Source organism: Plectropomus leopardus, chromosome 13 (assembly GCF_008729295.1).
Source record: "Plectropomus leopardus isolate mb chromosome 13, YSFRI_Pleo_2.0, whole genome shotgun sequence".
In the NCBI taxonomy this organism is placed as follows: domain Eukaryota; kingdom Metazoa; phylum Chordata; class Actinopteri; order Perciformes; family Serranidae; genus Plectropomus; species Plectropomus leopardus.
The window spans coordinates 21,650,290-21,677,403 of record NC_056475.1 but is presented as its reverse complement, the minus strand read 5'-3'; the positions used below and the strand labels follow the sequence as shown (position 1 = coordinate 21,677,403).

General features: G+C 40.4%; 1 protein-coding gene across 6 annotated transcripts in view; it reads left to right on the top strand.

Moving 5' to 3' along the window:
* Positions 1-27,114, top strand: part of LOC121952103 (pecanex-like protein 1) — a 51,921-nt gene that overhangs the window by 11,622 nt on the left and 13,185 nt on the right. For 3 of the 6 annotated variants that reach the window (XM_042498587.1, XM_042498585.1, XM_042498586.1), the window contains exons 11-36: positions 53-200; positions 346-503; positions 733-886; positions 1,793-1,825; positions 1,947-2,118; positions 2,428-2,538; positions 3,112-3,203; positions 3,353-3,462; positions 3,917-4,022; positions 4,127-4,219; positions 4,322-4,472; positions 5,023-5,167; positions 5,585-5,762; positions 6,727-6,835; positions 6,951-7,080; positions 7,193-7,251; positions 7,349-7,564; positions 8,262-8,515; positions 8,909-9,139; positions 9,643-9,746; positions 9,838-9,985; positions 10,090-10,320; positions 11,743-12,017; positions 12,106-12,275; positions 12,514-12,920; positions 14,144-17,291. In XM_042498587.1, coding sequence (XP_042354521.1) covers positions 53-200; positions 346-503; positions 733-886; positions 1,793-1,825; positions 1,947-2,118; positions 2,428-2,538; positions 3,112-3,203; positions 3,353-3,462; positions 3,917-4,022; positions 4,127-4,219; positions 4,322-4,472; positions 5,023-5,167; positions 5,585-5,762; positions 6,727-6,835; positions 6,951-7,080; positions 7,193-7,251; positions 7,349-7,564; positions 8,262-8,515; positions 8,909-9,139; positions 9,643-9,746; positions 9,838-9,985; positions 10,090-10,320; positions 11,743-12,017; positions 12,106-12,275; positions 12,514-12,920; positions 14,144-14,296 — 4,138 coding nt within the window. In that variant the 3' untranslated portion in view covers positions 14,297-17,291. Of the gene's footprint in view, positions 1-52; positions 201-345; positions 504-732; positions 887-1,792; positions 1,826-1,946; positions 2,119-2,427; positions 2,539-3,111; positions 3,204-3,352; positions 3,463-3,916; positions 4,023-4,126; positions 4,220-4,321; positions 4,473-5,022; positions 5,168-5,584; positions 5,763-6,726; positions 6,836-6,950; positions 7,081-7,192; positions 7,252-7,348; positions 7,565-8,261; positions 8,516-8,908; positions 9,140-9,642; positions 9,747-9,837; positions 9,986-10,089; positions 10,321-11,742; positions 12,018-12,105; positions 12,276-12,513; positions 12,921-14,143; positions 17,292-27,114 lie in introns of those variants that run through there. The other 3 variants (XR_006106426.1, XM_042498589.1, XM_042498588.1) reach the window with 3 other exon arrangements.

Here is a 27,114-nt window from a genome sequence, read left to right as displayed (position 1 = left end):
TTGAGTCATTATTAAAAGCTACAATTAATGCTGTAATATTCTATGCTTGCAGGGAAAGGGAAAGAGAGAGACAGTCCCAGTCCTCGAGCTTCACCTCCACTGAGGTCCAGGAAGGGGCCCCGGTTCTGTCCATGCTCCAGCCCAGACCTGTTGTTTTACAGGGCATGCAGGTGCGCAGGGTACCTCTGGAAATGCCTGAGGTTAGCAGTCTTTGATGTTTGATGTGGCAGATGATACAAAGTACAGTGTCATGTAAATACGTGGGGACTCTCTTTACTTCAGATGAAACTATCACAGTGCTTTTTGTTGCTTCTTCTTCTTAAGTCATCACTATTTCCTCTCCAGTTTGATCTGGATCACGAGTCTCTACAAGAGTCCCAGGAAAACACTCTGATGATTGAGGAGAAAGCCAAACCCAAACAGTACTATCGCTTTTGGGTGCTGCCTGGGAAGTGGCTGAGGGTTCGATATGATCGATTGGCTCTTCTGGCCTTATTGGACAGGTACACCACACTGTTAGAACAGAGGGCAGATGATATGCTGTTAGTCTCTCTGTCTTGAAAACAAAGCAAAGAGCTTATAAGCTTATTTTAATCACTATGTGTGTTTACATGGCCAGCAGGTATCATTTTTATGTTTATTATCATAATCAAATACAGAAAGCAGTCAAATGGTCTGATCAAAACATTGATTAGTTGTCTAAATATCAGTTTCTCTCCATTCTGTTGCCAGGAACCGCCGTGTGGGAGAGAACGTGTTTGCTGTGGTGCTGGCCAGTCTGGTGGCCTTCTTGGGTTTTCTACTGCTGCTCCAGGGCTTCTTCAGGGACATCTGGGTCTTCCAGTTTTGCCTGGTCATTGCCAGCTGCCAGTACTCTTTACTGAAGGTACGGTACCTCTGGATTTCATTAGCAATATGGATCCTCTCTTTTTACCTCCTCCAAGGAGATAATGTTTTCATTTTGGGTTGTTTGTCAGCAGAATTACGGAAGAACTACTGGCCTGATTTTCATAAAACTTGGTAGAGGGGTGTAGCATGAGGAAAGGAAGAACCCGCTAAATATTGAAGTGGATGCAAATTATAGAGCAGATAGAGAAATTACTTTTTGCTTTCATTAACATCATGAGAGCGATCATTCGGCCTTGGCGGAGGTCTACAGTCTCTGAATTCGTTTCAAGTTTTGTATTTGTGTATATATAGTATTTAAATCTTGCCCAGCTAAGATTAATAAAATTGCACAGTGTAAAATGTTATTGGTATTGCTACATGTTTTATTATACTCACTACATGACTAAATGTACAATGTCTGTGCTTACACTGTACAGTTTGATCAAGATTGCAGGAGCCACAAAATGTAACATACTAATAATACTAAGTCTAGATCACTTCACTGAGTTTAAAACAGATCTTTGTGCAGCAGCCATGTGGGAAATCTGAGTGCATATCTGCTCAAACAGCAAGATAATCAGAATTTTGGACGTGCCAGATATATATCTGATTGTCTAACAGCCAGATTGTTAATTGTTTGGCCATTTATTAGTTGTTGTTCAATCTGAACATCAAACTACAATCAGTCTGGCATAAATTCTGCTCAAATGAGTTGGGGCTGAGTGATTCAGGGTTAAAAATCAGGCCTAATTTTTACAATGTCCCGCTTTAACAATACATCTTTTCCATACAGTATTTAAGCCACACTGTTTTTATATTTTATAATGATAAGCATCAGTTTATCTTTAAATATAAAATGTATGTAAAACCTATAAAGCTTTAATTCTCGGTCTCTTTGTTTCAGAGTGTACAACCAGATGCAGCGTCTCCCATGCATGTGAGTTCTGGTTACTACATTATCTGCTAAGGTGTACTTTAAAGCACTCACTAAAACAAGACATGTCGCCTCTCTATTGTTATGTAATTGTGGCTTGTCTTTTTGTCTGTTTTCTTAACAGGGACATAACTGGATCATCGTGTACAGTCGGCCGGTCTACTTCTGCTTGTGCTGTGTGATGATCTGGATCTTTGACCTATCTGGGCGCTCTGGCAGCCTGCAACCCTTCTCCCTCTACGGTGTCACCTTCTTCTCCGCACATTTCCTGCTCTGCGTCAGGGATATGCTTATTGGTTAGTTGACTCATTTCAGTATTGTATAAGGTGTCCGGGTCAGAGCTACCACGGGGATTGATAGTACTATAGTATATTTTGATGTTGGAGTGGTAGTTTAGTAAGAGAATAACCATAAATAATAATCCATATTTCATTATACCACTGCTAAAACTCTCCACAAAGTTTAAAACCACAATTCCATCCCATGTGTATTGCAGACAGATTTTTTTGAATTTCACAAAGTTCATAGATTGAGTTATTTTGTGGTTAATTTCCACCAGCTTCACAGTTGCTTTTTAACATTTTTTTTTTCTTTCTGTCCAACAGTGTTTGCCTTGTGTTTCCCGGTCATTTTCCTGTTTGGGTTGCTACCTCAGGTCAACACTTTTGTGATGTGTCTGCTGGAGCAGATTGACATGCACATTTTTGGTGGAACTGGTAAGAACATGTCTACACTGACAGCATGATAATGTGTAGAGAGAGATGGAGGAATGTTATAGCATCTTGAGGGTGAGTGTCCATATGGTGTTTTTCTGCAGCAGAAAAGCGATGGCAGGGTGCTCATCTCAACACTGAGTGCTTTTTTTTTTTCTGATGAAGAACATCATATAGGTTTTGTGTCTTTGACAGAAATATCTTGACATTGATGTTAGCTGTGTAGCTAATGTAATGCTACAAAAACAGAGGGTTGATAACACTCTAACAACGAGCTTACAATACGTTAAGAACTCAAGAGCAACATTCAGTGTCCGGCCAATCTACTCCCAGAAATGGCCTTTTCTGTGTTCAGAAGTTCAGAGATTTTCAACTAGAAGCGCTCGGAGCACTTTGTCAGCCATATATGCTTTCTTATTTTTGGGAATGATTTAAAAAAAGAAAAATAAAGAGAGAGCCTGGTGCTCCGGAAAAACGCTGCGTGGACACTCAGCCTAAGACTCAGTTTAGAAACTGCACATGATCATTTGTGTTTAGGTTCTTCCTGAGCTTTTCTCTCTCTGTGTCTTTTATCAGCCACTACCAGCCCCCTCTCATCTCTGTTCAGCCTCATACGCAGCGTGTTGGTGGCTGCTCTGCTGTATGGATTTTGCCTCGGTGCTATCAACGTAAGTGAAACAGAGATACTCTACATGAAAGAAGAGGTGTTTTAGAGTGTCTTTTGTTTCAGAGATTTTGATCAGAGTAGGAACTGATATAGACTGTTTGGCATTTAATATCCTTTCTTTGTTTTTTTGCTGGTTTTTTTTTATATTAGGCACCGTGGGGGGATGCCCACGTGCCAGTACTGTTCTCTGTGTTTTGTGGCCTACTCCTGGCCTTGTCCTATCACCTCAGCCGCCAAAGCAGTGACCCCACCATCCTGTGGTGAGTATTTGTGTTTCACATAATGAATAGTTGGCCTTAGATAACATTGGAAATTATGTTTTTACACCTATGATAGATCAACTGCTAATAATATAAGCGACAAGTCATCAAGCTGCAAGCCCGGACATGAAATGCAGTTTTTTATTTTATATAGACTTTGCAAAAAAATAAATAAATAAGTATCAAATCTGTGTTTGTGGCTCTCCCTAATTTTGTCTCATTGCTTGTCCACACAGAAGGTGTTTCAGCTGAGTTGTTAAATATGTGTATCTACAGGGATTATGTAATGAGATTCTGATGGCTGCCAAAACACGAGTGACCTACACTCAGAAGTGTGCCTACTGACGAGCTGCTTCCACTACGCAGCCTGTGAGCACTTTGATGTTACACCTTAGCTTTTTGTTGTAGTTCTTACATTTCCTTTTTTTTTGCATGTTTTCACCTCTTACATCAGGTCACTGGTCCAGTCTAAATTATTCCCGGAGTTGGAGAACCGAATACCAGAAGAACCCCCTGTGGAGATCAAGGACCCTCTTCCTGAGAAGCTTCGTAACTCTGTGGTAAACATCACTCCTCACTTTCCTGCACAAACTGCAGTGTGACAGTTTCCCTTTTGATTTTATGGCATCAGCCATTTTACAGCCTTCTCACTTTCTCTTTGTAGAAAGAGATTCTTCATTCAGACCTCGTCATGTGCCCCCTCATGGCTGTGATTACCTTCGCCATCAGTGCCAGCACAGTGTTCATCGCTCTTCAAGTTAGTTGGAGCAGGGTTTATGATCCGATTCTTACTGCAAAAAAAAAAAAAAATCCAAAGATTTTTCTTGCTAATTTTCCTCTTTCTGCTCTTGATCTACAGCCTGCTCTTAGCTTTGTCTTGTACATCCTGGCCGGAGTTGTAGGCTTCATTACACACTATCTCCTGCCTCAGCTTCGCAAGCAGCTGCCATGGTTCTGCCTGGCACACCCCGTGCTCCGCTCCAGAGAGTACAGTCAGTTTGAGGTCCGAGGTGAGTGTGTGATTGCTCTTTTATCTTCGATTACATACACACAAAGAAGCACAGGGAAGTATCTTAAAAGTAGAAGAAGACGACTAACTACATGGTTGTACAAATGGTATATTTTGAGTTTTTCCTGAAAAAAAGCTGCACAGAGTAAATGATAAAAGTAAATGAAAAAAGATTTGTAGCTGAAGTGCTCTTGAGTCAAAACACCAAACATCTCTAGGTGAGAAATTAAAACTAAAAGAGCTACGTCAGAGCTTTATTTATTTTATCTCAAGGCATTTTTGTCACTGTAAAATACCCTCACACTGCATACATGATAGAGCAGCCTGCTTCCTCCCAGGCATCACATGTTGTCTTCAGACGATCCATTTCCAGGATTTGAAATACTAGTAGTACACCATATCACACATTATATAAACATCTTGTAAAACATTTTTCAGTGTATACAGATTTATTTCACAGCTGTGAGAAGCTTTAGGGGGAACACAAGGGAGAAAACGAGTGTTTGGGTCTCCTCAACAAGTGTGAAAGATCGTTTTCTGTTTGCTTCCAGATGCTGCTCAGTTGATGTGGTTTGAGAAGCTGTATGCGTGGCTTCAGTGTGTGGAGAAATATTTCATCTACCCGGCCGTGGTGCTTAACTCTTTAACGACAGAAGCCCGAACTGTGGGCCAGAACCATAAAGAGCTGGACATCTAGTAAGCCTCTCCTCATTCTGTCTCCAAACTGTTTCACACCTATACGTTATACTTTTCTCCACCTCTGCTCCTCGGGGATATGTGCTGTCAGCTGTGTGTGTTGGAAATGTAGAACGTAAAATTAATAGACACGCTAAACCCCCCCCAGGTGTATTGCTTCTTGCAGGATGTGCTCCGTAGCACAAGATACATAAAATATATTCTCTCATTCGTTTCCCTTTTTTTTCCCTCTCTTCAATGTGTAGACCAGCCAGTGTGTATATTAACCGTAGCATATGCAGGCAGCCGCTTACATCTGGCCTTAGCGATCTAATGTCATCCTGCACGATATGGTTTTAGCCATTTATGTCAATATGGGTCACTGATTTCCTGTCTTCTGTCTCTCTCTCTCTCTTTGTTTCTTTCTTGACCCCCCAGCAGCCGAGCCCTTTTCATCTCAGTAGCAGGCATGAAGTTGCTACGTTCATCCTTCTGCGCCCCGTCACAGCAGTACGTCACGCTGTGCTTCACCACGCTCTTCTTCCACTTTGACTATCCACACTTCTCGGAGACCTTCCTAATCGACTACTACTTCATGTCCATTCTCTTCAGCAAGGTTAGGATGCACACACACCGGTCATCTCAGAATTTTGATTGAAAAATATTAAGAAATAATGACATTTTATTCTCCTCTCCATGATAAATAATCATAATCATAACGGATATAATGACTTAGTGGATAAAGACAAATAATAGAACAGCTAAAGCAGTCTGGTTCAAGTTTTAAAAAATTACATTACTTAACTCTAATTCGGCCTTTAAAACCAGGAAAAGACCACATGTATATCACGATATCCAAAATCTAAGAAGATATCTTGTCTCATATTATCATATCAAGGTAATATAGATTATATTGCCCAGTGCTAATTAAACATTTCTCTTTACATTTTGCTCGATCCGGTCTGTTTTTAATGTGTAAAACCAAGTCTCACCCAAAGAGAAGTCTCCTTACTGAGTTTTTTCACACTGAAAAAATCAGCTAAATATTTAAGCCATGACATTGAAAATCTGTTAGATAACACTACGGTGCACAACAAATTATTCCCGGCACTCCTCTCTCAAACTCCCACTAGCATTTTCATGGATGTCTTCCCTGCAACAAGCCACCTCTCATGAGGTTTTACAACAAGACATTCTGCTTAGGAAAGACTTAGTTACACAGTGACAGTGACAAACATTTCGGAACAAGCAACAAATTAAAAAAAATGACAATTATTTCTCTCCAAAATGTTGTCAGACACAAACAATTGCGCATCGCACATTGATGGTGCCCTCTATCGTTATGGGTCATATTGCAGCTCCCCCTCTTGTTAGTGGACTGATTCCAAAAACATGGTAAAAAATGGGTTTCCTAAAAGTCTCCTTTTAGCTCCAGGCTGACAAGAAGAATTCTACTGCCCTCTGTGGTTGAAAGGCCATATAGTGTCTGTGTAGTGTGATGAATACAGTTGTGTGTGTGTGTGTGTGTGTGTGTGTGTGTGTGTGTGTTTTTCTAATGCATCTGTCCTTTGAATTCTCAGATGTGGGACCTGCTGTACAAGCTTCGGTTTGTGCTGACCTACATTGCCCCGTGGCAGATCACCTGGGGCTCAGCCTTCCACGCCTTTGCTCAGCCCTTTGCTGTGCCGCGTATCCTTCAGTTTCTTTGACTTAATGTCAATAATTATGGTCCACTTTAGTTTCCACTTTACTGTATAATACAGTCTAATAAACCAGAGATATCCTTAACTTATTTTTACTTCAGACTCTGCTGTGCTTTTTGTTCAGGCCATCTTTTCTGCCATCTTTTCTACCCCTCTCAATCCGGTCCTGGGCAGTGCCGTGTTTGTCACCTCCTATACCAGACCTGTCAAATTCTGGGAAAGAGACTACAAGTATGTTTTGAGATGATAAAAATATTCTGAGCAAACATGAAATAGCAATTCATAAAGTCCCAAATGTGAAGTGTTTTCATTTAGTTCTAATGTGAGTTTGTCCTGTTTGCAGCACCAAGCGCGTCGATCATTCTAACACCAGACTTGCCACTCAGTTAGACCGAAACCCAGGTATGCCGTAACACTCTCTTGCCATCTAATTATCTCCATTTGACTCATATTCATGTCTGCTGCGTTGCCATGGTAACTTTCTTTTCTTTTCATAAAGGTGCAGACGACAACAATCTGAACTCCATTTTCTATGAGCACCTGACGCGCTCTCTGCAGCACAGCCTGTGTGGAGACCTGCTGCTTGGCCGCTGGGGCAACTACACCACAGGCGACTGCTTCATCCTCGCCTCAGACTACCTCAACGCTCTGGTGCACATCATCGAGATCGGCAACGGCCTGGTCACCTTCCAGCTGAGGGGTCTGGAGTTCAGAGGTCAGTAGCAGGGGATGATGGGAGCTGACAGTGTTTGCAGCTTGTAGAATGAGCTCAGTTTGAGTTGTTTACCTGCTGTTTTGAAAGTGTCACTTGGGCATCTGTCAAGTGTTCACTCCGAATAGCTTTTATTTATCGAGGTTAGGCTGCTGCAGCTGCATGGTATTCATGTTCAAAGTGGCATCTTGCAAGGTCAAGCTCCCGTGCATCTCAAAAAATATTGCTTTAAAATCTAACAACTCCTAATTGTTCATTTTTAATCAATAATGTTTGTGCCATTTCTTATGGTATATTTTTACTGTTAAAAAAAAAGATCCATTTCATGGCTGCAGGTTTACTTTATGGTTGTTCAAGAAAAACAGATGTGTTGATGTTCTGGGTCACTGTTTAGATGTTACTTGAAAATAAAGCAGAGCTTTATAACCTAGATTTATAAAATCAGAGTTTTCCTGAAGGGGACCTATTATGCTTTTCCATATTTTCTGTCATACTTACAACATACTTACAATGTTGGATGTTTGTTATAAATGCAGCCAAATTTTCAAAAAATTAGGTGAACAAATGCAAAAGTAATCCCTATTCCAAAACCTCAGGCTGCAGATTGTTCTAAACACTCTGTTTCCAGTGTTTTTTCTGCTTTAGAGAGGAGCTGATGTCAGCTCGTGAATTATTTTCTCACATGATATTCTCTGTCCAGGTACCTACTGTCAGCAGAGGGAGGTAGAGGCCATCACAGAGGGGGTGGAGGAGGATGAAGGCTGCTGCTGCTGTGAACCTGGTCACCTTCCCCACATGTTGTCATTCAATGCTGCCTTTGGACAGCGCTGGCTGGCCTGGGAGGTGGCCGCCACGAAATATGTACTAGAGGGCTACAGCATCAGTGACAACAATGCGGCTTCCATGTTACAAGTATTTGACCTTCGTAAGATCCTTATCACATACTATGTCAAGGTAAGCCATTGATCAAATGCATTCTTTTTTTTTCCTTATATCATGAATATTTGCATGATGTCATGCCTTTTTAGCTGCTAAAGACTCAAGACTGCATTTCATAAGCTGACTTTTCAGTATGTCTGCACTTTATTTAGAAGTGTATATTTATGTGTATGTGTGTTATGTATTGCTGTAATAATACTGCAGCCTGGTAGAGTTCAGGCTGTGTACATTTTTTTTTATTTTAAACTCTGAAAATAATGTTGATTGTGCACATACTTAACCATCCAAGCCTTTCATGACATCAACATTTTATTAAAATGATAATGGATATTGTAGCCTGTGACCCTGATGTTTTAAAGCTTGATGGTTGCATATTTGGGTTGCATATGTGTTTGTGCTGTCAAACAGAGCATCATCTACTATGTGAGTCGATCTTCTAAGATGGAAGAGTGGCTGACTAATGAGACAATTCAGGAGGCTCTACGACCTTGTCTCGGGCCTAACTACGTAGACAGTGACCCCACCTTCAACCTGAACATCGATGAGGACTACGACCACAGGGCATCCGGCATCACCCCCTCCTCCTTCTGCATGGTTTACCTCGACTGGATTCAGTATTGCAACAGCAGGCGTCAAACGGTTAGACTCTCCACAACACCACGACCTTTGCTTCTCCATATTCCGATCCTTTGCTGAGCTGTAGCCCTCATTTGTCCAAAAATACAATGAAACGCCAGCTCAGAAAAGTGCAGGACAAGCGTTAAAGAGAAAAAGCTTGAGAGATAAGTGATAGGGTTGTTTCAGCCCTACAGATAACTAATATGTAAGTTAGTATCATTTATTTTCATTTTTAGTGTTTGGGGCTGTTTTGTCTTCATGTTGTACAAAATAAGAGGCGATTCTAAAACAAAGAGATACAGGAAAGAAAAGGCAGTACAATTTTTATCAATGTACTTACATAGAACAAAACATGAAAGTCTCTCCAGTTTTTGTTACCTACAAACATTATTTAAAGGCTTTTAACCAAAATCCCATTGAATTTCTGGAGTAAAACTTAAGCCTTGTACAACCTGAGCGGTATTTGTAGAACAAAAAATATACAATATTTGATCCTTTATCCTAACTTTTGGTTTCTGTTGTAGCCGGTGACTTGTGAAAGAGACTCTCCACTTGTCAACCTCTGTTTTGGGCTGTGCATCCTGGGAAGACGAGCTCTGGGCACGGCCTCCCACAGCATGTCTGCCAGGTAAGGCCATACTACCCCGTCTCCCAGTGCGGCTAGTACCACCTGTCACTACCCAATATCCAAGACTTGTTGTTGTTTATCTGTTTGACAGCTTGGAGCCGTTCCTCTATGGCCTCCACGCTCTCTTCAAGGGGGACTTTCGCATCACGTCTCCCAGAGATGAATGGGTGTTTGCAGATATGGACCTGCTGAACCGAGTAGTGGCGCCAGGAGTGCGGATGTCCCTCAAATTGCATCAGGTAGCACTTCTCACAGAAGAAGAAAACTAGCCCTGAGGTTAGAATAACGACAGTTTTTCTCTCTTGAACTGAGACCAACCCTGTATTCTCCGTTTTTCTTCCAGGACCACTTCACATCTCCAGACGAGTATGAGGATCCTATGGTTCTGTATGACGCCATAACTGCCAATGAGGAGAAGATGTTGATATCTCACGAGGGTGACCCAGTGTGGCGCAGTGCTATTTTAGCAAACATGCCGTCACTGCTGGCACTGCGCCACATCATGGATGACGGCAGTGACGAGTACAAGATCATCATGCTAAACAAGAGGTTCCTCAGCTTCAGAGTCATCAAGGTCACAGCTCTTACTTTTTATTACTTACCGTCTCTAGCTTGTTAAATTAATTATTGTTGAATTGCTTTATTGGTAATTTAAATATTAATTTTTTTATGAAATTGAGACGTGCGTTCAGGATGCTTTTCTGCCCTGAACTAGATATGAGTTACATTGTTAATATTCCCACTGTCTAATAGAGTTGAGTCACTTTCCAGTTATGCTGGTCTGGTCTAGTGTATGAGCTTGAACCAATTTGATTTAGCATTTAGCCACTTTAGTATTATAAGGTTCTATCTGCATTCTGAGCAGTTTTTAGATATTTGTATCCTAAATTGCTAAAATGATATAAATCACCTCACATAATGTTAATTTGTCACAGAAAAAGAATATATGAATAACTCAATTTTGAGAAAAAGTCAGATAGAATCTTATAATTCTAAGGTGACAGTATGTCATTATGACATGTTCTGGCAATTTGAAAGGCAGCTCAAGTTACAGCGCTAAATCCAAGTCAAATTGCATTAATAATAGGCAGTATGACAGCATGATTAATATAATATGTTTGTAAATTTACTAATGGAGCAACTAGTTTCCTTGGCTGTGTCGTTTACTGATCGAATTTCAGCAGGGGGGAGGAGGGGGAGTGGCACACAGCGCACGCTGTTTGTTTACCTTTTGGGGTGACAAGAGGAGACATAGCAATGTGGAGTTATTCTCTTGAAAATATTAAAGCAGCACCAATATGACAACAGTTTGGATTTAAAGCCAATAAAAGAGCTGTCCTTACTGGCTGCAGGTGGGTGAGCTGAACTTTCATCAAACGTCGTCTATTTTTTCCTGTCACCGACTTTGAAAGCGCCGCAGTGGATGAGGACTGGCTGAATTATGAAGTTGAAATGAGGAATTATACATACAAAAACTACTTTTTTAACAAAAACCTAAACACAGTGTCAGCTGGCACAAGGGACATTGCTGGGAAGCTGAGAGTTTCTGCTATATAAATGACCACTGCTGTAAAAACAAGCAAGGCTAACGTTACTTGCTGTTGACTGTACTCTGTGTAATTTCTGGTGAATATCACAATACAAAACGTGTGTTTTGTGGTATTAAAAGTTACATTACAAATGTAGGAAGATAACAAGTAGGCTCTTACCCATCTTGTGTTTACATCTCCGGTCTGACCTCGAGCGCACAGCTGTAAGCTCTGAGGTTTGTTTACATTAGGTGATAGAGGTGCATATTTTATGGATTCAGTGAGTACAGAGAGCTCCGGTGCCGTGTGCAGAGACTGCCTTCATGTGGAGCACCTAGTAAAATGCGGTAAACTGGTCCGTTCCGATGTTTGGCTTAATATCAAACCAGTTTAAACATTTTCACACTGGCCCCCACCCTACTGTCTGTCTCCACACTCCACCGACCCTCTTGTTCTGTCTCCTACAGGTCAACAGAGAGTGTGTGCGTGGGCTGTGGGCGGGACAACAGCAGGAGCTGGTTTTCCTGCGCAACCGTAACCCAGAGCGTGGCAGCATCCAAAACGCCAAACAGGCCCTGAGGAATATGATCAACTCCTCGTGCGACCAGCCCATCGGCTACCCCATCTACGTGTCCCCCCTCACAACTTCATATGCCGGGGGGCACAGCCAGCTCCGGTCTGTGTGGGGAGGGCCTGTCAGCCCACACAACATTTACACCTGGCTCATCAGTAGCTGGGACAGGTACACGCGCTGAACCTCATGTGATAAGTGTTTTGGGGACAATGATACTGGTGTGAACATGGTAAAAGTAATTTATGTGTCTCTGCAGGTTACAGAAAGGTTGTGGCGCTGGCTGTAACAGCGGAGGAAACATCGAGGACTCGGATTGCGGAGGCGGCTCCACCTCCATCTCCACCAACCCAGCTGTTCACACCACCCAGAGTACCCCTGCCTCCAGCCTCCCCCAGCCACACATCACCACAGTCCAGCCCTCTATGGGTAAGACCTGAAACCAGCCTGTGCTTCTTTTCTTATAAACCTAGTAAAGAAATATAGTTTAACTTTCATGTTTTTTCATTGTTTTACCTTAATGTCATAACACTAAATGGTCAAAAAGTTCAGTTGGACATTGAGATGGTATAAATTTATTGGCTGGTTGAGTGCTGAGTAATTGTTATTTCAACCTTTTAATAAAGTAAAACTACTAAAAAAAAAAATGGCTTTTCTTACATTCCAGGTACAGACAACCCTGTCGGTCCAACCCAGAGCTGGCCTCACCACCCCCAACCTCTACCATTAGCTCTGCTCAGCCAATCAGAGGGCAGAATGGAGGCAGGACTGCTCACATCTCTACAGCGTACATCCTCCATCCAGGGGCTCCTGGGCCAGCAGCTGTCCAGCTCCCAGCTCTCCTTCAGTGGCTCTGTGGTTCCACCTCCTCTGCCAGGCCCAGAGCGCTTCTGCCCAGCCAGCCTCCTGGAGAACTCGGGGCACAGAGCAGGCCAGCGGGCTGGCCTCGGCCAAGGCAGCGGACTGCACTATGAGAGCCACTTTGGCAAGTGGAGTTTTTCAGGCAGGAAGGGCTTTAACGGACCAGCTGCAGTGGAGGGGGAAGGAGGAACAGTACAGACTATACGCACACAGGTGAGGAACCTTCTAGTTTGTTTACTGTTCAATCATATCTACGTAACTTTAGTTGTCCGCTCCATTGAACAAACTGTTTTGAGTTTTTATTTATATGCACAAGGTTAATCAAAGAAACACAAATCCTCATTTGTATAACATTAGTATAACTTTACCTATAAGACCATTATCAAGCGAGGTTCATCTCACATTTTGGTCTGTAGATCTTAAAACTTCTTACATATAAGCTCACTCCTTTTTTTCTGTGTGTAAAGAAAAGTCTGCTTTGTCAAAATAGTTTTTACTTCTTGTCCAACCAAGAGAATTCAGCTTCACGGTATACAAAAAGAAGCATGTCTGGGATGTAGCGCTCCAACGATTCATCAATCGATGAGCAGAAAATTAAGTCAGTTTTTATAATCTATTAATCATTTTGAGTTTTTCCAAGAAAAAAAATGCCGCAAGTCTTTGGCTCCTGCTTCTCAAATTTGATCTTTTTTCTTAGGCTATTATGATAGCAATTCTAAATACTTTGGGCTGTTGTTTGGACGAAACACTCAGAATATTTGCCAACTTTATAGACCAGATGAATGACCAAGGAAGTTATTGGTAGATTCATTTGAAATGGAAATAACAATTAGCCCTAAACAAAAGATCCTATTGGGGATGCAACTAACGGTCTTGGTCATCGTGAATGTTTATTATTTTCTTAATGGATTAGTTGTTTGATGTACAAGAAGTTGAGACATGATGAAAAAATGTGGGGAAAAAATCAGTGTTTCCCCAAGGCCAAGGTGACATCCTCAGATGTCTTTAAACAATATTTCAGGAACACCTTGGGGGAATTTCCTCTAATATGACACAAACACTTGACTTTAAACAACAATGAGCTGATTAGAATTTAGTAGTCAAAGGTCAAGGTTACTGTGACCTTGCATCAGTCTCATTTTTATGGAGGCAATATCTGAAGATGGCCTGGAGGGGTGACTTGAAATTTCACACAAACGTTCACTTGTACTGAAAATGAACTGGTCATGGTTACTTAATACAGCATTTGGCCATAATTCAAGAACCCTCAAGAACCACCCTAAAACTGTACTGATTGTATAGATTTTCTGTTTCGGAAGCATCCATGTTTTCACAGACACAGATGTAAAAAGTGCAACTTGACTGGTGCGTGGAGGCATACAATCGCTTGGTGGTATTTCTATTTTGTTTTATATCTACCTTTATATCTTTGACAGCCTGCTCCTCCTGCACCCCTACAAGAGGCCAGTCTGACACAAGATCCTCTGGGAGCCACTCAGACGATGGATCCCACCCTGCTGACTGCAGGGGACCCCCCCATTCCCCGAGAGGAATCCACAGAGCTGCCTTTACTTGAGCACCTGCGCTGAGTCTGCACTGGTAGACCCCTGAGTGACATGCTCTGCAGTGAAAGCACACCGTAGTCGAATCTGGACCGCCCCCGCCCAGACCAGACTCATTCCACCTTCATTCCATCACAACCCTTTATTTAACTAACTCGGTGCAAACCTTTGAATGGCCCACTGCAATACTGGATGGATTCGGTTATACACACATCACCCCTCTCCTTCTTATCCAAAGGAGTTAACCATCTGATAGCATGCTGAACTGATGCACGTCAGATCATTGAATGGTGTCAGCCAACTTGGTAATTCCAAAGTCAGCTTTCATCCTGATGATATTCTTAACTTTGTTTTCTGACAAAGGCGCTCAGTGTCTCTATGGACAACCTTTTGGTTGTACTGTAACAGTAGTGACAGGCCAGAAAGGCCAGTGCAATTATAAGGGATATTTTGCTTGAGGATTGATTATTTTTCTATACTGGAGAACAGAGAGTCACCTCTGACTTTCTCTCACTTGATATCTGCAGCAGCAGTTTTTTTTTCTTTTTTTTTTTTTTTTTTTTTTTTTTTGCATAACCAATCAAAAAATGATCCTACAGTATGTTGCTGTATATGCAGGTGAAGGATATTTGGAAACCATTATAAGCCTTGTTTTGTTTTTCCCCATTTTACCACCCTCACCGGACCTACAGTTACGTGTCAAACAGTATTTAAAAATACGTATTGACCAATTTTAGGAGCCATTGCTGCTTCTTTTTCCCTACACATTATACATATTCAACAAGAAAAAAAAACACACCCCACCAAAATGTCCTCTGGCCTATTTCCTTCAGAGGTGCCTGACAACATCAACACTCAACAGTTCTGTCTCGGAGCAAGTTTCAGGGAAAAAACAGACTCCCTTCCATCCCAGCCAACATGTGGTGCTTTAACCGCTAGTTTACAGTCAATTGAGGCCTGGACTCCTGAATCTGACTCGCAACACGGATATGTGGGATGACTTCGGACAGAGCTGGCAGACATGGATCAGGATCAAGCGGAGACCGATTCCAATCAGTGAAAAATTGTGTTGATCACAAACCTACAAACTGGCAGTGTTGGAAACTTAAAGCCTTTTCCTGTTGGTGAGTAGAATGTCCTTTTTTGTTTTTTACTTGAAGAATCACAAGTTCCTCGGGTGTTAAAGGTGCACCAAGTTTTTCTTTGGATCAATGATGCCCTCTCTGATCAGATCCACTCAGCTCATGACTTTCTCAATAGAAGGGACCCAGGCTGCTTTGTGTGGGGAGCTCTTGTTTTCGTTGCCTGCAGTACGGCCCCTCCCATTACTATACTACTGCTTCTGCATCACCTGCTACTACTAATATACCCACTACTACTGCTGTCTCTGCAACAGTTGAATCCAGCGTTTTAGTTGGAAACAAAGTTAAATAAATACTGAAAGCAAAGGTGGAATATTTATTTGATTAATATTGTCTTACATATATCTTTAAAGGGGTTTGTCAATATGGTGTGATGATGCATCGAATTGGAAATCTGCCTTCTGACTGTAACCCCCACCCCTCCCCCAATTTATTAGGTGTCATCACATTTGTATCATCTCACCAATGGCTCTCTTTTTTTTTTTTTAAGTGTATAATATAACTGGAAGTATTCCTGAGAAGTCACTTTAAGTTGGTTTCTTTCCCACTCCTGCACTCTTTTTTTTCCACCACTGTGAAAATCAAATTAAAAACACTGATTGAGGGTCGAAGTAGAAAAAAAAAGAAGCTGGCAGTCTGACCAGGTTTCGCCCCCAAATGTTTCCCCCAAGCCTGGTGGCTTCGACCCCCACATGCTGTCTGCAGCCGCTGAATGATTCTGAAATCACCTCGTGCTACAGCATTAATTGTTGTGACAGAAGACTGCCTGATATGCTAGTTTTCTCACCAAATTATCTTGTAGAAGCGGCGTTCCCCTTTAGGATGCTTGAAAGGAGGCCAGCATTCTCAGAGTCTATTTTGGGAAAGAAATTTACTTCTTCTGCGGGAAGACTTTTTGTTGAAAAGGAAGAAATTCAGAAGGAGGATAGAAAGTGTCACAGTAATGAGACAGGTTGAGCACAGGGTCACACTGACGCTACGAGACGCCTGCGTTTTACAGCGTTCTGCTCTCTCTGGGTTAAAATATGTTCTGCACACTGCATGCTGTTAAAGCCACATATTTGTTGAATCACTTTGTCTTTGCAGCGCTGTTTTTTTTTTTTTGTTTTTTTTTTTGTTGTTTTTAAATAACTTTTCTCAGATCTGTACATCTGAACAAGGGACACACAATATGAAGCTTTTTTTTTTCTTTTTTAAAATTCTTTTTAGCAGCTCTGATATAGTCTCAGCTGCAAAGAAGATGCGACAGGTGCAAAGTTCGTCTGTATCGCTCTCCAAACACGTTAGTAACTCCCTCAACTCAGGAAAAACAGAGACTTTCTGATCAGTGCTGTTTTCTGTTTTTCTTTTTTCCTCATTCATATTGTATCCAAAGCAACAGGGAGTATTTTTTTTCTTCAAGTTTTTCTTTGCTGGGAGTGTGGAAAGCACAAGTTAACGGACAGACCTGGGTGTCAATAAAAAGGGATTTCTTAATCTCTGACATTATGTACAGCATGTTTCGTATATAAATATATATTTAAAATATAAATCTATTTTATTATTATTGGATTTTGGGTTCTTTTACATTTAAGACACTATGTTGAGGTTCAGGGGAGGGACTCTTGTGTTTACCCATCAGAGGCGAGAGCTGAGTGGAGAGAGGCACTCTTCACATTGAAATGTGCAGTTTGGGAAGAATCAGTTAATACTTCTTTTGCACAAAATGTATCATACACCATCCCACTTTGTTATCGTTTTATTATTTTAGTTATTTTGGGAGGGGGGTCTTTTATTTAAGAACTTTAAGTCGATGTTCAATGTTCTGTACAGTTTTTTATGTGATTTTTTTTCTCCTCCTATTTAAATTAAAGGTTTTTGTGTCATTGTTTGCAAATCAACTGCAGTTAGTGATTTCATTTCCCTTTTTTTGGCAGAGGAATTTGTACTTTTGTACAGGAAAATCTGGTTAAAAGCCCAAAAGTAGTGTTTAGCCAGCATTAAAACTTCTAAACCTCTGACTCAGTTTTAAGTAATCATCTGCAATGTGCTGCCAGTGATGCAGACATGCAAACTTTAAAATAATTCCAGGCTGTCCACAAGGTCTGAAAAGATTTCAAGTTTGATGAATCATTTAGTGACAGTTAGGAGCCTTAAAAATATTTTGAAAAAACTTAAATGCTATTTTTGGAGGTATTACATTTTCTAATTTATTAACATTATGTATATTTGTCCAGAGACATTGTATGCTAAAGTTTGTGTGAATTTAATTATTGTGTAGGCATCCATCAGACTGACTACTGCTAGATTACATAATGCGAGGGTCCCATTACGCCCAGGTATTAACGTACCGAAATAAGGGAGAAATAGCAAAAGGATTTTCCAACAGCACAGAAAGAGCTTATTTTAATGATATACTTATTGATTATTATTTTAAATTACATTTCTATTACATACTACACCACAACATTTTTATTCCCTGAGACTTCAGACTCTGCCTCCTCCACGGAAGACGTCACAGCAGGGTTCAGGAGTTCCTCAAAGTGTTCCTTCCACTGCTCAACAATATCCGGAGTCCAGGTCAGCAGTTCTCCTCCCCTGCGGAGCACAGCCTGAGACAAGCCCTGCTTTCTCTTCCGGAGTCATTTTACGGTTTGCCAGAACTTCCTTGAGGCTGACCAAAAGTCCACTTCCATGGCCTCTCACAACTCCCTCCACACCTGAGTTTTAGCTTTGGCGAATGCCTCGGCTGTAGCTCTTCTGGCCAACTGGTACCTGTCTGCTGCCTCAGGAGACCACTGGGCCAGTAAAAGGCCTCCCTCTTCAGCCTGACGGTCCTCTAGTTGCGACCACGACAGGCACTGACGACCTTCTGACCCCAGCTTCTAGCAGCCGCCTTCACAATGGAAGTTTTGAACAAGACCACTCAGATTCCATGTCCCCAACCTCCCCCGGGATGCACGAAAAGTTCTTCCAGAGGTGTGAGTTGAAGACCTGGCGGACAGGGGCCTCCACCAGACATTCCCAGTTCACCCACACCACACATTTGGGTTTACCAGGTCCGTCCGGCAGTCTCCACCACCTGATCCAACTCACTACCAGGCGGTGATCAGTTGACAGCTCTGCTCCTCTCTTAACTCGAGTTTCCAAGACATACGGCCGCAGATTAGATGATACGACCGCAAAGTCAATCATTGATCTTTGGCCTGGGCATCTTTGGTACCAGGTACACTTATGAACATTCCTATGCTCAAACATGGTGTTTGTTATGGACAATCCATGACTAGCACAGAAATCCAATAACAAAACACCACACGGGTTCAGAACAGGCAGGTCAATCCTCCCAATCACGCCCATCCAGGTCACTCCATCGCTACCCACGTAAGCATTGAACTCCCCCAGGAGAACAATGGTCCCCAGTTGGCACTCTTTCCAGGACACCGCCCACGGACTCCAAGAAGGCCAGGTACTCCGAGCAACTGTTTGGCACGTAAGCACAAACAACAGTCAGAGACTTCCTCTGCAGCTGCATCAAGGCAACCCTCTCGTTCTCCGGGGAGAACTGCAACATAGCAGCGCTCAGCCGGGGACTTGTCAGTATCCCCACATCCGCCCGGCACCTCTCACCCTGGGCAACTTGAGAAAAAGAGAGTCAAGCCCCTCTCCATGGGTACAGTTCCAGTGCCAGAGCTGTGCGTGGAAGTGAGTCCAACTATATCTAGCTAGTACCACTCTACCTCCCGCACAAGCTCCGGCTCCTTCTCTGCCAGAGAGGTGTCGTTCCACGTCTTAGCCTTCGTAGCCAGGGGTCAGCATGCCCCTGTCTGCTGTCCGGCAACCAATGCACCCGGCCCTGATTCCCAGTCATGCAGGTGGTGGGGCCACAGGGCAGTGCCAGCTCCCAGATAAGCAGAAATAATGGATGGATGGCTGGATGGATGGAACATTTACTTTTATGATACTTTTATGATATTTTATGACATATTGTACTATGGCATTTTGGAAGATTTTTTTATATAAAAAACTATGGTGATATTTTAGTACCATTTTAAAACAATATAGCATGACTTTAATTTTAATGTAAACTATGACTTTTAAAAAGATTTCTTGACAATATTTTATTGGCATGCTACACTGTTACTTTATTTTTTTCTGTTATTTTGGATAACATACTAACTGACTTTTCATGCTATCTTGGACAACATACTATACTATGACTTTGTTGTGGTATTTTGGATGGATTACAATACAAGAACATTTTTTGCTAATTTGGATAACACAATGCCAAAAAACGCCCTAGTGTAGTGTGCAATCCAAAATGGCATAAATGCGTCGTATACTACGTCTTCTAAAATGCCATTGTATAATATGCTGTCCAAAATCGCATAAAAAGGTGATAGTATAGTGTTGTCCAAAATTGTATGAAAGTCATAATATTGATCAAATGACCCAATAACATCATAGTATAATTTGTCATCAAAAACGACCCAAAATGTCACAAAAACATGGTGGTATAGCATGCCTTCAAAAATGACCCCAAAACGTCATAGCATAGTATGTTGTCAAAAATTACCCCAAAACGTTAGTTTAGTATGTCGTCAAAACTGACCCAGGATGTCACAAGGATGTCACAAAATCGTCATAGTATAGTATGTTCAAAATAGACCCCAAAACTTCATAGTGTAGAATTTTGTCAAAAATGCCCAAAAATGTCACAGTATAGTATGTCGTCCAAACATTCAAAGAAACATCATAGTATAGCATGTTATCACAGATGACCCAAAATCACCCCAAAACATCAGAGCATCCTATGTTGCCAAAAAATTCACAAAAACGTCATAGAATTGTATGTTTTCTAAACTGACCGCAGTACATCACAAAAACTTCATAGAATAGTGCGTCATCAAAAATGACCCAAAATGACCCCATAAAATGTTGAACCATATACAATAAACTTATAAGTACAGTATACATATCAACATATTAATTATCAACCCCATGAGTGACAGTGAGCTGTGAAGGAGATTAAAAAAAAGCATCAGATATTAGAGTGACATCACAGATAGAGTGACACGATCCACCACGCCTCTCACTCCAACCCCCGCCTAGAAACACTGTCAACATGCCATTTTACGGTGTTTTCGGCAATTCTTGCAACATTCAATGCTATGGCGTGTCTTAGCATGCTATTTTATGCAGTTTCCACCTGTTTCCAGCTGTTTTTGGGACATGCCATTTTTTGAAAATTTCGCCATACTATAGCCTTGCTTTTCAGTTGATTTTTTCAAAATGACATATTATTGTGTTTTTTGGCCGTTTTTGCAACATTCAATGCTATGGCGTATCTAAACATGATATTTTATGCGGGTTCGAGCTGTGTTCACCTGTTTTTTGGACATGTCATTTTTTGACATTTTCGCCATACTTGCTTGCTTTTTTCGCCTTGCTTTTCGTGTCATTTTTTTCAACATGCCATTTTATGGTGTTTTTGGCAATTCTTGCAACATTCAATGCTATGGCGTGTCTTAGCATGCTATTTTAAGCAGTTTCCACCTGTTTCCAGCTGTTTTTGGGACATGTCATTTTTTGACAATTTCGCCATACTATAGCCTTGCTTTTCAGTTGATTTTTTCAAAATGCCATATTATTGTGTTTTTTGGCCGTTTTTGCAACATTCAATGCTATGGCGTATCTAAACATGATATTTTATGCGGGTTCGAGCTGTGTTCACCTGTTTTTTGGACATGTCATTTTTTGACATTTTCGCCATACTATAGCCTTGCTTTTTGGGTCATTTTTTTCAACATGCCATTTTATGGTGTTTTTGGCAATTCTTGCAACATTCAATGCTATGGCGTGTTTTAGCACGTTATTTTAAGCAGTTTCCACCCTTTTCCAGCTGTTTTTTGGGACATGTCATTTTTTGACATTTTCGCCATACTATAGCCTTGCTTTTCAATTGATTTTTTCAACATGCCATTTTATGGTGTTTTTGGCAATTCTTGGAACATTCAACGCTATGGCGTGTCTTGGCACGCTATTTTACACAGTTTCCACCTGTTTCCAGCTGTTTTTGGGACATGTCATTTTTTGACAGTTTTGCCATACTATAGCCTTGCTTTTCGGATCATTTTTTCAACATGCCATTTTATGGTGTTTTAGGTAATTCTTGCAACATTCAATGCTATGGCGTGTTTTAGCATGCTATATTATGTGGTTTCCATCTGTTTCCAGCTGTTTTTTGGACATGTCATTTTTTGACATTTTCGCCATACTATAGCCTTGCTTTTCGGGGCATTTTTTCAACATGCCATTTTATGGTGTTTTTTGCAATTCTTGCAAAATTCAATGCTATGGCGTGTTTTAGCACGTTATTTTAAGCAGTTTCCACCCTTTTCCAGCTGTTTTTGGGACGTGTCAGTTTTTGACATTTTTCGCCATACTATAGCCTTGCTTTTCAATTGATTTTTTCAACAATGCCATTTTATGGTGTTTTTTTGGCAATTCTTTGCAACATTCTAATGCTATGGCGTGTTACTTAGCACGCTATTTAAGCAGTTTCCACCCTGTTTCCAGCTGTTTTTGGGACATGTCATTTTTTGACATTTTTGCCATACTATAGCCTTGCTTTTTCCCGGTCATTTTTTCAACATGCCATTTTATGGTGTTTTTGCAATTCTTTAACCATTCATGCTATGGCGTGTCTTAGCACAGCTATTTTATTATGCAGGTTTTATGCCTGTTTCCAGCTGTTTTTGGGACCATGTCATTTTTGACATTTTTGCCATACTATAGCCTTGCTTTTCGGGTCATTTTTTCAACATGCCGTTTTATGGTGTTTTTGGCAATTCTTGCAATATTCATATTCTATGGCGTGTCTTAGCACGCTATTTAAGCGCAGTTTCCACTTTTCCAGCTGTTTTTGGGACGTGTCAGTTTTTTGACATTTTTGCCATACTATAGCCTTGCTTTTCGGGTCATTTTTTCAACATGCCATTTTATGGTGTTTTCATGGCAATTCCTTGCAAAGTTCAACACTATGACGTGTCTTAAGCACGTTATTTTAATGCAGTTTCCACCCATTTTCCAGCTGTTTTTGGGACATGTCATTTTTTGACATTTTTGCCATACTATAGCCTTGCTTTTCGGGTCATTTTTTCAACATGCCATTTTATGGTGGTTTTTGGGCATTCTTGCAACATTCTAATGCTATGGCGTGTTTTTAGCACGCTATTTTACGCAGTTTCCACCCTTTTCCAGCTGTTTTTGGGACACACCATTTTTTGACATTTTCCGCCATACTATAGCCTTGCTTTTCGGGTCATTTTTTCAACATGCCATTTTATGGTGTGGGTTTTTTGCAATTCTTGCAACATTCAACGCTATGACGTGTCTTAGCACGTTATTTTAAGCAGTTTTCCACCCTTTTCCAGCTGTTTTTGGGACACGTGTCATTTTTTGACATTTTTGCCATACTATAGCCTTGCTTTTCGGGTCATTTTTTCAGCATGCCATTTTACTGTGTTTTGGGCAATTCTTTGCGAATTCAACGCCATGGCGTGTCTTAACGCACGCTAAATTATGCAATTTCCCACCAGTTTTCAGCTGTTTTTGGGCCATGTCAGTTTTTGACATGTTGAAATGGCATGTTGAAAAAAATGACCAGAAAAGCAAGGGCGAAAATGTCAAAAAAATGACATGTCCCAAAAACACCTGGAAACAGGTGGAAACTGCATAATTTAGCACGCTAAGACACATCATAGCATAGAATTTTGCAAGAATTGCCAAAAAACACCATAAAAATGCATGTTGAAAAAATGATGCCGAAAAGCAGGCTATAGTATTTGGCAAAAATGTCAAAAAATGACATGTCCCAAAAACAGCTGGAAACAGTGTGGGCAACTGCTTAAAATAGCATGCTAAGACACGCCCATAGCATTAAATTTGCAAGAATTGCCAAAAAACCATAAAAAGACATGTTGAAAAAATGATCCGAAAAGGCAAGGCTATAGCCATTATGGCGAAAATGTCAAAAAATGACATGTCCAAAAACAGCTGGAAACAGTGTGGAAACTACTTAAAATAGCATGCTAAGACACGCCATAGCATTGAATGTTGCAAGAATTGCCAAAAACACCATAAAAAATGGCATGTTGAAAAAAATGATCCGAAAAGCAAGGCAAGGACTATAGTATGGCGAAAATGTCAAAAAATGACATGTCCCAAAAACAGCTGGAAACAGGTGGAAACTGCATAATTTTAGCGTGCTAAGACACATGCCATGGCGTTGAATGTTGCAAGAATTGCCAAAAACACCATAAAAAGACATGTTGAAAAAATGACCCGAAAAGCAAGGCTATAGTATAGTGGCAAAAATGTCAAAAAAAAATGACATGTCCCAAAAACACACTGGAAACAGGTGGAAACTGCTTAAAATAGCATGCTAAGAAACACGCCATAGCATTGAATTTTGCAAGAATTGCCAAAAAACACCATAAAAAGACATGTTGAAAAAATGACACGAAAAGCAAGGCTATAGTATGGCAAAAATGTCAAAAAATGACATGTCCCAAAAAACAGCTGGAAAACACATTGGAAACTGCTTAAAATAGCGTGCTAAGACACGCCATAGCATTGAATGTTGCAAGAAATGCCAAAAACACACCATAAAAAGCATGTTGAAAAAATGACACGAAAAGCAAGGCTATAGTATGGCGAAAATGTCAAAAAATGACATGTCCCAAAAAACAGCCATGCTGAAAACAGTTGGAAAACTGCATTAAAATAGCGTGCTAAGACACGCCATAGCATAAAATGTTGCAAGAATTGCCAAAAACACCATAAAATGCATGTTGAAAAAATGACCCAAAAGCAAGGCTATAGTATGGCAAAAATGTCAAAATATGACATGTCCCAAAAAACAGCTGAAAACAGATGGAAACAGCATAAAATAGCATGCTAAAACACGCCATAGCATAAAATGTTTGCAGAATTGGCCAAAACACCATAAAATGCATGTTGAAAAAATGACCCAAAAGCAAGGCTATAGTATGGCAAAAATGTCAAAAAAATGACATGTCCCAAAAACAGCTGAAAACACCTGGAAACTGCTTAAAATAGCGTGCTAAGACACGCCATAGCATTGAATGTTGCAAGAAATTGCCAAAAACACCATAAAAAGCATGTTGTTGAAAAATGACACGAAAAGCAAGGCTATAGTATGGCAAAAATGTCAAAAAATGACATGTCCCAAAAACAGCTGAAAACAGGTTAAAACTGCTTAAAATAGCATGCTAAGACACGCCATAGCATAAAATGTTGCAAAAATGGCCAAAAACACATAATAAATGCATGTTGAAAAAAATGACCCAAAAAAGCAAGGCTATAGTATGGCAAAAATGTCAAAAAATGACATGTCCCAAAAACAGCTGAAAACACCTTAAAACTGCATATAAAATAGCGTGCTAAAGACACGCCATAGCATAAAATGTTGCAAAAATTGCCAAAAACACCATAAAAATGCATGTTGAAAAAATGACCCAAAAAGCAAGGCTATAGTATGGCAAAAATGTCAAAAATGACATGTCCCAAAAACAGCTGAAAACACACTTAAAACAGCATAAAATAGCGTGCCAAGACACGCCATAGCATAAAATGTTGCAAAAATTGCCAAAAACACCATAAAAATGCATGTTGAAAAAATGACCGAAAAGGCAAGGCTATAGTATGGCAAAAATGTCAAAAAATGACATGTCCCAAAAACAGCTGAAAAACACACTCAAAACAGCATAAAATAGCGTGCTAAGACACGCCATAGCATAAAATGTTGCAAAAAATGCCAAAAACACCATAAAAAAGCATGTTGAAAAAATGACCGAAAAGCAAGGCTATAGTATGGCAAAAATGTCAAAAAATGACATGTCCCAAAAACAGCTGAAAACACTGCTTAAAACAGTGTAAAATAGCGTGCAAGACACGCCATAGCATAAAATGTTGCAAAAATTGCCAAAAACACCATAAAAATGCATGTTGAAAAAATGACCGAAAAGCAAGGCTATAGTATGGCAAAAATGTCAAAAAATGACATGTCCCAAAAACAGCTGAAAACACCTTAAAACTGCAAAATAGCGTGCTAAGACACGCCATAGCATAAAATGTTGCAAAATTGGCCAAAAACACCATAAAAATGCATGTTGAAAAAATGACCCACGAAAAAGCAAGGCTATAGTATGGCAAAAATGTCAAAAATGACATGTCCCAAAAACAGCTGAAAACACATAAAACAGTCTAAAAAATAGCGTGCTAAGACACGCCATAGCATTGAATGTTGCAAAATTGCCAAAAACACCATAAAATGGCATGTTGAAAAAATGACCGAAAAGCAAGGCTATAGTATGGCAAAAATGTCAAAAAATGACATGTCCCAAAAACAGCTGAAAACAGGTGGAAACACTGCTTAAATAGCGTGCTAAGACACGCCATAGCATAAATGTTGCAAAAATTGGCAAAAAACACCATAAAATGCATGTTGAAAAAATGACCGAAAAGCAAGGCTATAGTATGGCAAAAATGTCAAAAATGACATGTCCCAAAAACAGCTGAAAACAGGTGGAAAAACTGCATTAAAATAGCGTGCTAAGACACGCCATAGCATTGAATGTTGCAAGAAATGCCAAAAACACCATAAAATGGCATGTTGAAAAAATGACCGAAAAGCAAGGCTATAGTATGGCAAAAATGTCAAAAATGACATGTCCCAAAAAAACAGCTGAAAACACCTGGAAACTGCATAAAATAGCGTGCTAAGACACGCCATGGCATAAAAATGTTGCAAAAATGCCAAAAACACCATAAAAAGCATGTTGAAAAAATGACCGAAAAGCAAGGCTATAGTATGGCAAAAATGTCAAAAAATGACATGTCCCAAAAACAGCTGAAAACACCTTAAAACTGCTTAAAATAGCGTGCTAAGACACGCCATAGCATAGAATGTTGCAAAAATTGCCAAAAACACATAAAATGGCATGTTGAAAAAATGACCCAAAAGCAAGGCTATAGTATGGCAAAAATGTCAAAAAATGACATGTCCCAAAAACAGCTGAAAACACCTGGAAAAAACTGCATAAAATAGCGTGCTAAGACACGCCATGGCATAAAATGTTGCAAAAATTGCCAAAAACACCATAAAAATGCATGTTGAAAAAAATGACCCGAAAAGCAAGGCTATAGTATGGCAAAAATGTCAAAAATGACATGTCCCAAAAACAGCTGAAAACAGGTGGAAACTGCATAAAATAGCGTGCTAAGACACGCCATAGCATAGAATGTTGCAAAAATGCCAAAAACACCATAAAATTGCATGTTGAAAAAATGACCCGAAAAGCAAGGCTATAGTATGGCAAAAATGTCAAAAAATGACATGTCCCAAAAACAGCTGAAAACAGGTGGAAAACTGCATAAAATAGCATGCTAAGACACGCCATAGCATAAAATGTTGCAAAAATTGCCAAAAAAAAACATAAAATGGCATGTTGAAAAAATGACCCAAAGCAAGGCTATAGTATGGCAAAAATGTCAAAAAATGACATGTCCCAAAAACAGCTGGAAAACAGGTGGAAACAGCATAAAATAGCGTGCTAACACACGCCATAGCATTAAATGTTGCAAAAATGCCAAAAACACCATAAAATGCATGTTGAAAAAATGACCCAAAAGCAAGGCTAT